Raw genomic sequence first — 12,205 nt, 5'->3', positions numbered from 1 at the left:
AGTTGCAAACACACTGTATATATTTATATCAATACTATATGGGGGAGGCATGTCTGTATGTATTTACCTCATACATATTTCTATAAACTCCAGCGTCTGGAAAGAGTGGGGGGTAAATAACACTGAACGGTTAAAATTATGGAGAAGGGATAATAACTGATTACTAATTTGAAAGTAAATAAACAGGTGACTTTTTCAGATCAAATTCCTCCTTGTATCGTTACAATAAATATCTCTGAAGTAAGCTCTCTATTTATGTTGTCATTGATTAATTCTTCACTACCTCATTTGATTTCGATTTAGAACGATTTGATTCTAATTTAATTAGCATGTAATTTGGATGTACATAATTACTGTAATTATGACATTCAGGTAAGGCAGCTTTAGGCTGAAAGGCAATTTCAAATTTTCTAGCAACCTACTTTGTACTGGGAAATGGACAAGGACTTTGCGCCCTGCTATCCAAGTAGTAATTAGCACATCTTTGAAATAGGCAGTGCGGCGGGGTTTGTATTAAAACAGCAAATACAAACCCAGCCGAGTTACCCTCTGCAAAGGTGGCTGCGAGTTCCGGGAAACGCGCTGCGTTTCGCGGGCGCGAGTTCGGGGAGACCGGCGCCCTGGCGCCCTGGCCCCGCTCTCGCTGCGGCGGGCGAGGACGCCTCCGCCGCCTCGGGCGCGGGGTTTGAAGGTGTCGCTTTTAAAATTAAAATACAATAAATGCGGGGGGAGGGGGGAGACAAGAAGCAGGGGGAGGAAGTCACTTCAAGACGTCTGAGGATGGGGGTGGGGTGGGGGTGGGGGTGTGGACTAGGAAGAGGAGGGAAAGCGTTGGTGGGGGGAGGGCGATACACAGAGAGGAGGGAAAATTAGCCAACACCCCCATCGTTACCCAGTTTCAGATTTGGGTTTCCAGGGGAAAAGGTGAGGACAAAAGGGGTCGGTTTGCTCCGGGAGGGTGTGCGCACCCTTCAGGAAGGCCTGGGGCTAGGAGTTTGGGGGCTTCTTGTCGACCTGGGGGGCCCTGCGCGCCCTGCCTGGCTCCGTCCGGCCTGCCCCGTCGTACCCGGCGCCCAATTCGGGCTGGGGTGGCCGCCCGGAGGACGACGGCGAGGCGGAAGGCTGCTTCAGCCGGCCTCGGGCCGGGGCTGGCGAAAGCTCCGGGTCCCTTGCTTCCCTCTTCTTTCAAGGGGGTCTGGGGGCGCGGAACGGTCTGGTGGCCTGCTTTAAAATCAGCTTGCTGCCAACCGGTCCCGGATAGGTCTCGCGGGCCTTGCGGCCGGAAGCCCAGGATCACGGGTCGTAGGGGCGCTGTGCCCACGGCTGGGCCCCATCTCGGGGCCCACGTCGCCGCCGACACAGCTCAGCATTCTCAACTCGTAAGTTGGAAGACTCTGAAGTTGCCTTGAAAAGGATATTAAATGCGACAATTCTAAGACCAGGGCCAACTGGGCGTTATTTTGTTTGATTGGGTTTTCAGTTAGCACGTTCCAGAAACGACCCTCTTCCCTAGGAACCACTGCTAACCAGTGCCCCCCAATAGCGGGGCTCGTCGCCCGTTGGATCACAAGCCCTGGCTTTTCTTTGCTTGATTCGCCGGGTTGCCGCAGCTGACGGCAAAAGCCGGTCTCCCCGCGCTAATAGCCGCGAGCCGGGCAGACGGCACGGTCCTCCCGTCTCGGGGCTCTAGATGGCGCCCGCGAGCCGCACTCGCCAAGCTCCTCTTAGGGGAATCAAGAGCTACTGTCAAACATAAAAGCAAATCAGAGTTTTCAGTTTTTTTAATGTGTTAAGAATGTTATTCCTTAAGAAAATTTGTAGCTAAATTATTCTCACTTAAAATAAACACTTAGTATACCAATTACACAAATGGGCGGGATTTATGCGAGATTTACTTCATCTGCATTTTTGTAGTGGAAGAGAGCCTTGGTGAATACAGATAATAGATGCAAATAAGATTAGAATTAAAATAAATAAGTTTCCATCTGAATAAAAAGAAATTCAATTTTACACGACTTGTAACGATTTAACGGAATGTCCAGACACGCCATTCAGGTGCACAATCAAATCTCGTCAAAATAATGTTTTCCTTCCTTGAGGAAAGAAAATCTCTTTTCTTTTTCCTCGTCAGGTAGGATCCAGTTCACTCCAAGGGGAGAAAAAAGCGTCAGAAAAGGAAACCGCAGGGGGAGGGTGTGGAATGAGGCTGGGTGGGCGCAGGGCCGAGGAAAACTTGGTCTTCGCTCCTGTGTAGCGCAGGAAGCTACGGAACAGGACACTCCGGGAGAAACCGGCTAAAACGAAATGTCCTGGCCCCTTACCCGGGCCGGGCGGGACTCGGGGCCCCCCGGGCGCGGACCGCCCCCCCCGCCGACCTCCAGCCCGCTGTCCTCATCTGCGCTTGGGCCCCCCGGCCGCGGCCTCCGGCTCCTCCGGGCGCCTGAGCCAGAGAGGCCCAGGCCGCCTGGGCTCGGAGGTGGCCCTGGGGGGGCGCGGCCCCACCACAGTGGGGGACCGAATTCGTGTCCTAGCTCATGGGCTCTCTCCTCTCACACGGGCTCTCTCCAATTCCGCTCAGCCCCGGCCGCTCGGTCGTCACCCGCTCGGGTCAAGGTTCCCCGCATCCACAGGGGCGCCTAGGGCTGTGGGGAGGGGCGGGCAGTGGCACTGGGGTGTGTTTTCACCTGTCGGTTTCGGCCAGGGGGCGGGAGCCCCGCTCCCTCGGGTTCAGGTTCTGCGCACTCGGGTCTCCCGGCTGGACGCTCGGGCCGGGGCCGCCGCCCGCCGTTCCCGGGAACCTCGGTGATGGACGTCCCCTGACCCGCGGGGCAGAGGCAGCGCGCAGAGGCCTTGATCACTGGCCTGCGGAGGGAGCTGCGCGGCCAGCGGGACCTGCACGGCCAGGCCCTTTGATCTGCCTTATTATCAACGAGAAACAAAGCTGCCTGGGCCCGACGCCCGGGCGCCCTCATTCCTCGGGAAACCCCACCACACCCTCAACTCCGCGCCGCCAGCCGGCTGCCTCCAAACGCGCCAGGCACCCTCTGGGCCTCCAGCGCCTCGGCCCAAACCCCCAGAGTAAACGCAGCCTTCCTTGTCAGTTTCCGCAGAAGACAAGACCCGAACCAGAAGGCGCCTGGGGAGTGGGGAGTCCTGGTTATGAACAGTTTGAGCGGGGAGAGAAAATGGCCAAAGTAAAGAAAAACTCAGGAGGAAGAGCGGGGCAGCCGAGCCTGCGGGGAGCGCAAGAAGGAGAGGGAAGATTAGCCGCTGAACCTCACGCTGCAAACGCCCTGCTGGGGACCTTCGTTCTGTTGTACCGCTCCTTTTCTGCTTGGCTTTTCAGAGCAGTTTGCGAAAAAACATTTTGTTAATTGTTAATAACAATAATTTATTTTTTGTTTCCCAAAAATCAAAACCCTCATTTAAGTTCCCAAGATGGACAGTAATCAAAAAAGAAGAAAAAAATCTATTGCTGCTGACTTCGCTTGTATTTCCTCTCGTGTGGGAACCCTTTTAGAAATATTTTTATTCTGTAAATATGTACTTTATTTTCCAAATTAACATTTTTGCGAATTGCGAAATTATCTCATTTACCAATTTTCTTTTCGTCTCTCCCTCTTTTCTCCCTCTTTTAAACTGGGGCTGTTAAGTTGGTGGTCAGAAGACAAAGCGAGTGAAAATAATTTTCATTTCAATAATTGCCTTCTGGTCAATTTAACTGTGCCTTATTTTGAAAGAGACTGTCTAAATGAGATTCCTGTCCCAAACGTGTTCCCAGGCCTGATCCCAGCCTTTAATTATTCCTGAGTTTTTTTCTTCAGAATAAGACGCCGCACTGAGTAATCACAAAGAAGTCAGAGAGCATCCTTGAACCTTTTCAGAAGCAGCGCCACTGATATTCAAATAACCTGCGAGGGCCATTTGCTGGCGCGGGGACCTAGGCATTTCCAATTCACTATTTGCATAGATCAGCCGTCTTTGAAAAGGAAAGGAGCAGTTGTCTTCCATAACATTAAAAAGCCTAGTTATCAAATCAAGTGCTTAGTTTGGGGGCTTTTAAAACGTTTACATTTTATCTCAGGTTGCCCTTTACCGTTTGACATGCAAATTTGGTGCAGTTAATTTAGACAATTAAAAAGATCTTCAAGGGAGCTTTGTCACAGAGAATATTTGGAGTTTTCCCCGCGGACCAGCTGAGATAAAGTTGGCCAGAACAAATGATGTCTAGGAGATTAATTAGATATTTGATAAGACATGAATCCCTAATAAGGGAATACAAGGCACAGGGGGCTGCTGTGTGCTCTAAGTCAAAATTAATAACATTTAACAAGATTTTCATTTAGGCATGAAATGTCTTTTCCGGGGTATTGACTCTAGCAATTTATTCCCCTGAGTTGCCTCCCAACGTAGAGGGCCTTGGGAGCTAAAAGACTTCTTTTTTAAAAGCTTCTTCCTTTCACAGATTGTTTTTAAATCACTTTTTAAAAACAAACAAACCCACCAGAGTTTTTTCTGACCCCTCTGGGAGGCGTAAGCACCTTCCCAGTTAAAGCTGCCAAAGACCTTTTCATTTTTTAGGTGCTCCAGTGTTTTAAAATTTCACCTTTGGAGAGCCTTCCCATTGAGTAATACAACTACACGTTCTTATAACCCAATTTAATTTACGCTGTTGATATACAAATAAATAATTTTGACTTCTCAAAAATGTATATGTATTATGGCTTTTATAACCCACATAAACTTTACATTACCTACAGCTAACATTAAGGGAATTTTTTTTTCCCAACAAATAACCCACGCATATGTTATTGAGGGGGAAACAGGATTTTTTTTTAAAAAAAGGAAGTGTATTGTTCAGAGTCCTTTAATAATACCAAAATGAAAATATGATGTCAAGATTTCTTCATACAGATAAACGCATTTAATTTCTTTAGATGACTTTAACTTACGTCGTTGTGAGTGAAATGATAACTCAACATTTTTTAAATATCTTTTACATATATACTGACTTTCACAAAGTGCATCAGAAAATTAAAAAAACTCCCTGAATTTCAGGAATTCACCAAAAAAACCTCTATTTGAATGAACATTTACAAGAAAATAAAAGAGAACACAATCTTTTGAACCCTATTTATACAGATGTTATGAAATACAGAGAAACTGTCGCTAGACTTCCAGTTTAATTCTCACCTTAAGCCTTTTGATGCTTCCTTTCTTTTAAGGAAAAAAGTCTCACTGTAAGTAGATATCAAGCAGGACTTGGAGCGTTTTATATATAATCCACACAAAGGGTGTTTTTATAGGTCCCGTTTGTTTTCAAATGTTCTGACAGTCCTTTGCTGGGTGGTGGCTTGCTTTTTGAGAAAAGGAAAGAGAAGGGCAGTGGAAGGAGGTGGGCAGTGGGGAAGGAAGGAGCCTTTCTGTGTATTGCTCTTCGCTCCAGAAGTTTGTGCGAGTGCTATGTATGTGTGTGTGCGCGTGAGTATGCGTGCTTGTTGTAGGTCTCCGTGTGTGTGTGTGTGTGTGTGTGTGTGTGTGTGTGACAGTTTTAAAAAGTGTTTGTGTCGGAGGATGGTTTGCTTTTGTTTCTGGACCACACGTTCGATTCTTGTCTGGGCGCGGACGGAGGAGGGGAGCTCCTGGCGTGGCCGACGAGCCGCAGCCCGACTCGCCTGGCGCCCAGTCCCGGCCCGGGGTCGTCACTGGAGCCCCTGCCCGCCCGTCCCCCGCTCACTCGCCCTCCGAACCTCTCTCGTTCGTTCTTGGTGTCTCTATTCGCTCGCTCGCTCGCGCCTCTCGCCTGGCCTCTAAGAATCGTTGGGGCCAGACGTTGCTTCCTTGCCTCCCGCCGAGGCCGCCGCTGCTGCCGCCGCCGCCGCCGCCGCTGCAGCCGCCGCAGCTGCCGCCGCCCGGGCGGCACTGACGCCAGAGTCGTGCAGGATGAGGTCAGGGGACTCGGAACGGGGTGTCTCCAAGTTGCTGGCGTCCGTGTCACTGTCGCTGCCCTTTTTGCCCCCGCCGCCCCCGTTGTGCGTCTTAATGTGTTTGCTCAGGTGGTCGCTGCGCATGAAGCGCTTGTTGCACACCGGACAGGCGAAGCGCTTCTCGCCCGTGTGAGTCCGCAGGTGCCGCTGCAGCTCGTCCGAGCGCGTGAAACGCTTGCCGCAGAAGAGCCAGTTGCACACGAAGGGCCGCTCGCCTGTGTGCCAGCGCAGGTGCGCCTTCAGGTGCGACGTCTTGCCGTACACCTTGCCGCAGCCCGGGATGTGGCAGCTGTGTAGGCCCTTGCGCCGTAGGCTCGCTCCGGCCGGGCCCAGCCGCTCCGCCTCCTGGCAGTTGGGGCAGTCGCAGGTGGCGCGGCCGGAGTAGCGGCGGGCAGAGCGCGCCGAGCTCCCCCCGGCGGCCGCGGCCGCGGCGCCCGAGATCATGGCGCTAGCAGCAGCGGCTGCCACGGCGGCGCTTGAGTCCGAATAGGAGGGCAGCACCGGCTTGAAGCCGTCCTGGGCCAGCAGGTGCTGGCTGGTGGAGAGCAGGTGCGAGGCGGCGGCGGCCGAGGAGCCGAGGCCCGTGGAGCTGAAGGCCGAGTGCGTGAGCGAGCTGAAGTCGGGGTTGTAGGTGCCCAGCTGCGAGTGCAGAGAGGCCTGGGGGGCGCCCGAGTGCAGCGAGCTCTGGAGCCCCCCAGCGGGGTTCTGCACTTCCAGCCAGGACCCCGGGCTGCTGTGCACGTCCCACCACGACGACGCCGCGCCGTTGGTCACCTCTCCCGCAGCCAGCGTCGAGTGGAAGCCCGACTTGTACCACGACTCGTACGGGTGCGCCATGCCCACGCGCGGGTACAGGCCGTCGGCCGCCGTCGTGTGCACCTTGGAGATGAAGGCCGACTGGCCACCCGCCTCCTGCGGGGACACCCCGGCCGCCGCCGCCGCGGCAGCCGCCGAGTTGGAGAAGAGGCCGCCGTAGTCGCTGCTGAAGGCGGACGACGTGGGCGAGGTGGAGGCCAGGCAGAAGGCGCTGTTGGCGGCGCCCGAGCCTCCCGCCAGGCCGCCAGAGCCGCGGCCACCAGTGGCCACGGCGAAGCCCGAGAGGCTGGAGCCGAGGTTGCAGCTGGACGAGGAGCGCTTCCAGGGGTGAAAGCCGCCTTTGGCGAAGGCGCTCGACTCCGGCAGCGTGGTCAGCGGGCTGGTGTTGCCAATCTTGTTGCAGGTCGCCGCCAGCATGGCCAACGGGGTCGTTCCGAAGCGAGGCTCTTCCTAGAGTGGGTGGGGTGAGGGAGGGAGCGAGGAGGAGGAGGAGGGCAGGAGGAAGTGAGGGGAAGAAACAAAGTGCACCTGTGAGCAGCCTCGTCCCCCGCGACTGGTCCCGGGGGGCCGTGACTCCCGTGCTCGCGCCTCCTCCCCACGCGCTCGCGGACGATGCGCCGTGCCCGGCGCCGGGCTGAGGCGATCACAAGGGCGAAGGTCCGGGCACTGGAAAGTTGTTCTTCGGTGAGGCTATAAATTAAAGATGCCTCCCTGTTCCACACCTCAGTTACTGCAATCCTAGCCTAGAACCGGACTTGGGTTGTCGCCGTAAGCCCGCTCCTCTCCCAGGAGTCCCCAAGTCGCCCTTCGGGGTGAAGCGCCAAGGTAAACATATAGACCACAAACACTGGATGAGGGCGGAGGCGGCCGAAACAGCAGCTCAGGAAAGGGCGAAACTTGGAGCACTCTTCCCAAGGGTGGCTACGACTTTTCTTTTTCAATAGAAAACGTTGTTTTTAATGTTTACACACACACACACACACACACACACCATCGATTATGAAAACAATAATCCAAGGGTGAGCGGCCAGCGACGGATTTCAAAGTCACGGACAAACTGGGAAGCCGCGGAAATGTAAATGTTTATTAGCGTGACTACATGGGCTGCAAAACGATTAAGACTGTTTTCTGAAACCACCACTGTCGCATAATTGCAACAATCCCCAAAGCAAGGGGGGATGGGGTATAAATCACCCGGGGAAGAAAAGAAATCTCTAGCTCTTCTTTGAAACCAAATAAAAAGGGAGTTGCTTAAGAAATCCTTTTCTTGCAAAGGCATCTCCTGGATTCCAAAAACTTGGAAAGAGTCAGTCCCGGAAATGTGGAAAGTGCTAAAAGAAGCTAAAGCTGCAGCCCAGCAGCAACAGTTTCTCGGGAGCCACGGACCCCAAGAAGCCATAACGAAAAATTACTCCGGTTAAAACAAGCAAATGCATTGCCACACTTGTGACTTACCCCAAGTATAGACGTGGCCATAGCAGGTCTCTGGGCTGCGCGGCGGGGCCGGGAATGGGGCTGAGCCTGGCTGCTGCTCGGAAAAACTGCTCGAGTCCCGCGCGGTTCCCGCGTCCCCGCGCTCGCGCCGAGCGGACTCCGGGCTCCCGCCGGCTAAACTCAGCCTAAGTGCGAGGAGCACCCGCTTTGAAGTGCCGCTGGCTGCGCCTCTCGCCCAATGAGGGCTCAGGCAGAGCAGACGGGAGCTGCCCCACAGCCAATCAGACGCGCCGAGGGGCCCGAGCCCGGGCTCCTGGCGCGTGCCAGTCAAGTCAGCTAGGGAGGGAGCAGGGGAGGGGGTGTCGAAGGGGAAGGGAGGGCGCTGGCTGGGGACTGAAGAAATTACAGTGCAATTAAAAATTTACACACACACCCCAAGCCAGGTTTAAGTACCGTTGAGACAGAGCCACAAGCTCCCCCCCACAACCCATCCCGAGATGTTGCAAGTTGGAGCTGACAGTCCCACTCCACTCCCGGCTTGCGGGAAAGGAGGCAGGAGGGGAGGCGGCGCCGAGGTAGAGGCCACACCAGCAGGGCTCAAGTGGAGACAGAAAATGTCAACTCTCATTTCGTGTGTCCATGCTCTTACTTACGAAGCACAACTTGAGCTTTTATCCATCATTCACGCTTGCAATTTTATTACTGTCGTTTGTCTTCTACCCAGTTCCTTATTCCACTGATTCAGTTTTACACTCACAGTCACATTGAGGAGGGGGCGCGAAGGGACAGCTTCTCAGACAGGAGTGAAATAGGCCTCTCCATACAGGTCTACACCCATAGACTTGTTGGGAGGGCCTGGCTAAATCCCACCATTTCCCCCCAGAGGTCTAAGTGACTCCCTAATTGTCGCTCTGGCCTCTGACTCGGGGGGGGGGGGGGAGTAATACGAGTGTCACTCACGCCAGAAGCTTCTAGTGGTAATTGAGGGCACCCTTTGTACGGTTTCGCCAGCGCCTAGATACCAGGTTAACCCAGTTGTCAAATATGACTAAACAGTGGGATGTACTGATTATCTGCCGGGTTTTGCTGGGGGCTGGTGTGGGGGTGGGAGGCATCAGCCCATACAACACGCTGCACGAAGCCGCTTATTTTCACATTGTAACAACTTCGGAAACAGAGACCTGCGCGAGCGGCGTCCGCCCCCACAGCCACCTCCGCTGAAGCTGCAGCTTGCTCGGCTGTTTGTTTAACCCGGTGAAGATTTGCATGTCGCGTTTTAGCTTGGAGTAGAGTTTTCTTGCCCCAGCTCCAACCCACTCCCATTCCAGACCTCGAGGGCCTAGAGAGGCTCCTCTGCGGGACAAGGGTGCAGTGTTAAGAGGCGGGCTCCCTTAGCGCCCTGCTTTCGTGGACGTGCCGGAGGAGCCTCTCCTGGACCTTCACCGGCGCGTGCGGAAGAGCAGGCCACACGTGGGCGCCTCTACATCTTGCAGGCTGGAAGCATCCTTAAGTCCTCTCTGGACCTTGTCAGTGTGAAAAGAGGTGTCCTCAGACAGACAAGGGTGCGTCCAGGAGTCCCACAGCAAACGCTGAGCTGTTTTTCTTCTTTCTGGGCCCTGCTTTCTCTTTCTTCTCCAGGTTAGCCAGAGGCGTTTGAACCAGAAATACCAGCGCTCTAGGGCCTACTTGGCTGCTGGTTTTAATGTAGCACATTCCCTTCCAAACCAACATCCTGTTTCTTAAAAAAAAAAAATTTTTTTAAACTACCAACCTCAAATACCCAAATGCTCGGGTGCAAAAGATGAGTTGTTGCGGAGGGGGTGCGGAGTGAGGAGGACGTGGAACTGTGCCCCCCTCTTTTGCAAGATCTGTTGACCCAAAAGATCAGCAGTGCAACAACCATGGCACTTCTTTCGCCCCTAAGATGGAGCCTGCGTGCATCTTGGCGCACTCCGTGGGTGGGGAGGGCTTTGTGGGTCGCTTTCTTTGCTTTTTGTTGGAATACTTCTGCTCATAATGCTTTTTTGTTTTGTTTTGCTTAAGGTGGCGAACGCACCAAGGAAATTATGACGGAGAAAGAAAAAGAAAAGAGAGCGAGAAGACCTGCACAGCTATAAATGAAGCGCTGTGCCCTGGGGGACTGTAGTGGAAAAAGGGGGGGTGAAGAGCCCTTGGGGGACGCAGGGTGAGGGGTTGAAGGGGAAATCAGGCGGCCTGGAAGAGCCCAAGAGCCCAGCAGAGGGACTTGGGAGCCATTCCCAACAGGTGACTTCTGCCCTGGAAGGCGAGACTGGTCCTCGGCTTCCTATGGAGCCTCCGCGTCGATTTACTAATAGAGGGATTGTTAAGTGGCAGCGAGGCGTTTCGGACTCACCCTGTGCAGCCCGGGGAGGAGAAGCGCCGAGGTTTCCCTCGTCCAACTCCTGCCCCACCCCCAACTCCTCCCCCACCCCCAACACACCCTCTCCTTAAGGAAACCTGACAAAGTAATAAATAAGACAATCTGAAAAGCCGCTTAGCACTGGTGACATTTTCAAGCCAACCATTAAAACAGTTCTCGAGACACCTCGGGCGCCGGGCGCCCTGCTTGCCTTCCTCTTTTCCTTCCCCTCCCATCTCCTCCCCCTTCAGTTTTCCACGTAGTTCCAGCTGTCAGACTCTCGACGTGGGCACTCGGATATTCCTTTAGATACACGCGTCCGGATCACAATAAAAGTTAGGGAAATCTTCCAAACGAACGCAGGCAAACACCCGGGCCACTTCAACTCTAACGTGGGGCCCCAAGGAAATCTTTAGAAGGAAGTCCAGTTTTGTTTTGTTTTTTTTTTGCCTGACAGATTTTTTTCATCTTATGAAAAATCTAGTTTTTAAACAAAGATCAATGTGTTATGCTAAAGTGTTGAGCTGACTGTTAAAACATTTGGGGAAATAATGACAATGTAACAAAGGCCTGGTTTGGAGTGAATCATCACCCTTTTAAAAGTTAAAGCAATTTTCAGGAGAATAGCTTTCAGCAAACGCTTTACATTATTCAAAACGGCCAAATAATGCTCTATTATAGCGCCTGAATGCTGCCAGTCAGCCCCTAAGTGCAATTTGTGCAAAGGCCCCGGTGCCTTATCTCCACTTCTTTATAAAGAGGTGAATATAAAACAATTTCTTCCAAACCCAGACAGAGAGCACGAAAATTGCTTCCCTTTCTGCAATCAGGGCAATTTAACTGGAGTGCAATTAGCACTATTAAATGTCGATTCTGCATAAACAAATCTGACTGAGCAGCGAAAGTGGGGTGAGAACCTCATATACACTGAAACTGATTTTTTAAAATTATGTATCCGGGTCCTTTACAATTGATCCGTGACGTTTTCGTCTTGGAATATATTTACATCGTAAATACACTATGGTTAAATCAACATAATTTTTTGCAAAAAAAATTCAATACGAATCCTAATAAAGAAGAATAGGGTAATTAAAGGGAAGAGTTCACTTCCTTTGAACAAATATTGTTTCTCCCATCTTGCCTCTCCCGAGAGCTTTGATCTGAGCAACTGCTCAAGTTGCTGTGTTTAGAAGGCAAAGCCGGAGAAACAATTCAGTCATTAGCGCTGATCGGAAGGATGGGAGCTCTCCTACGCCACAGATAAAATGCTTCTCCCTGATGCAGTGGAAGCAGGGTGGTGAACGGGAGGACCCGTTATTTTCTGAATAACTCGATATAGTAGCTGGTTAAATATTAGGTGGCTGCCCAGTCTCCCGGGAGCTTTGACCACGCATAGAGTTTAGCAGAGGATATATTCCACCGGGGTGGGGTGAGGTGGAGTTGGGGAGACACGAGAATGTGGGCGGGAGGAGAGGCGTTGGGGGAGGAGAAACCGAAGGTTCTAGCCTTGGCTGTAGTCAAAGCCTGGGCCACCAGGACAGGGAGGCAGGAGCAGGAGGCTGAGGTTGCCACATAAAAGGCAGGACAC

General features: G+C 52.8%; 1 protein-coding gene across 1 annotated transcript; it reads right to left on the bottom strand.

Moving 5' to 3' along the window:
• Window positions 1-5,794: 5,794 nt before the first annotated feature.
• Window positions 5,795-8,279, bottom strand: SP9 (Sp9 transcription factor). Its single transcript, XM_012650741.1, has 2 exons — window positions 8,259-8,279; window positions 5,795-7,253 (listed from the first exon to the last, which is right to left on the bottom strand). The coding sequence occupies exons 1-2, from the start codon at window positions 8,277-8,279 to the stop codon at window positions 5,811-5,813; spliced, it is 1,464 nt and encodes a 487-aa protein (XP_012506195.1). The 3' UTR covers window positions 5,795-5,810.
• Between the last annotated feature and the right edge of the window lie 3,926 nt (window positions 8,280-12,205).

Source organism: Propithecus coquereli, unplaced genomic scaffold (assembly GCF_000956105.1).
Source record: "Propithecus coquereli isolate 6110/MARCELLA unplaced genomic scaffold, Pcoq_1.0 Scaffold34, whole genome shotgun sequence".
In the NCBI taxonomy this organism is placed as follows: domain Eukaryota; kingdom Metazoa; phylum Chordata; class Mammalia; order Primates; family Indriidae; genus Propithecus; species Propithecus coquereli.
The sequence above is the reverse complement of the archived record's forward strand: the minus strand, read 5'-3'. Positions and strand labels throughout refer to the sequence as shown.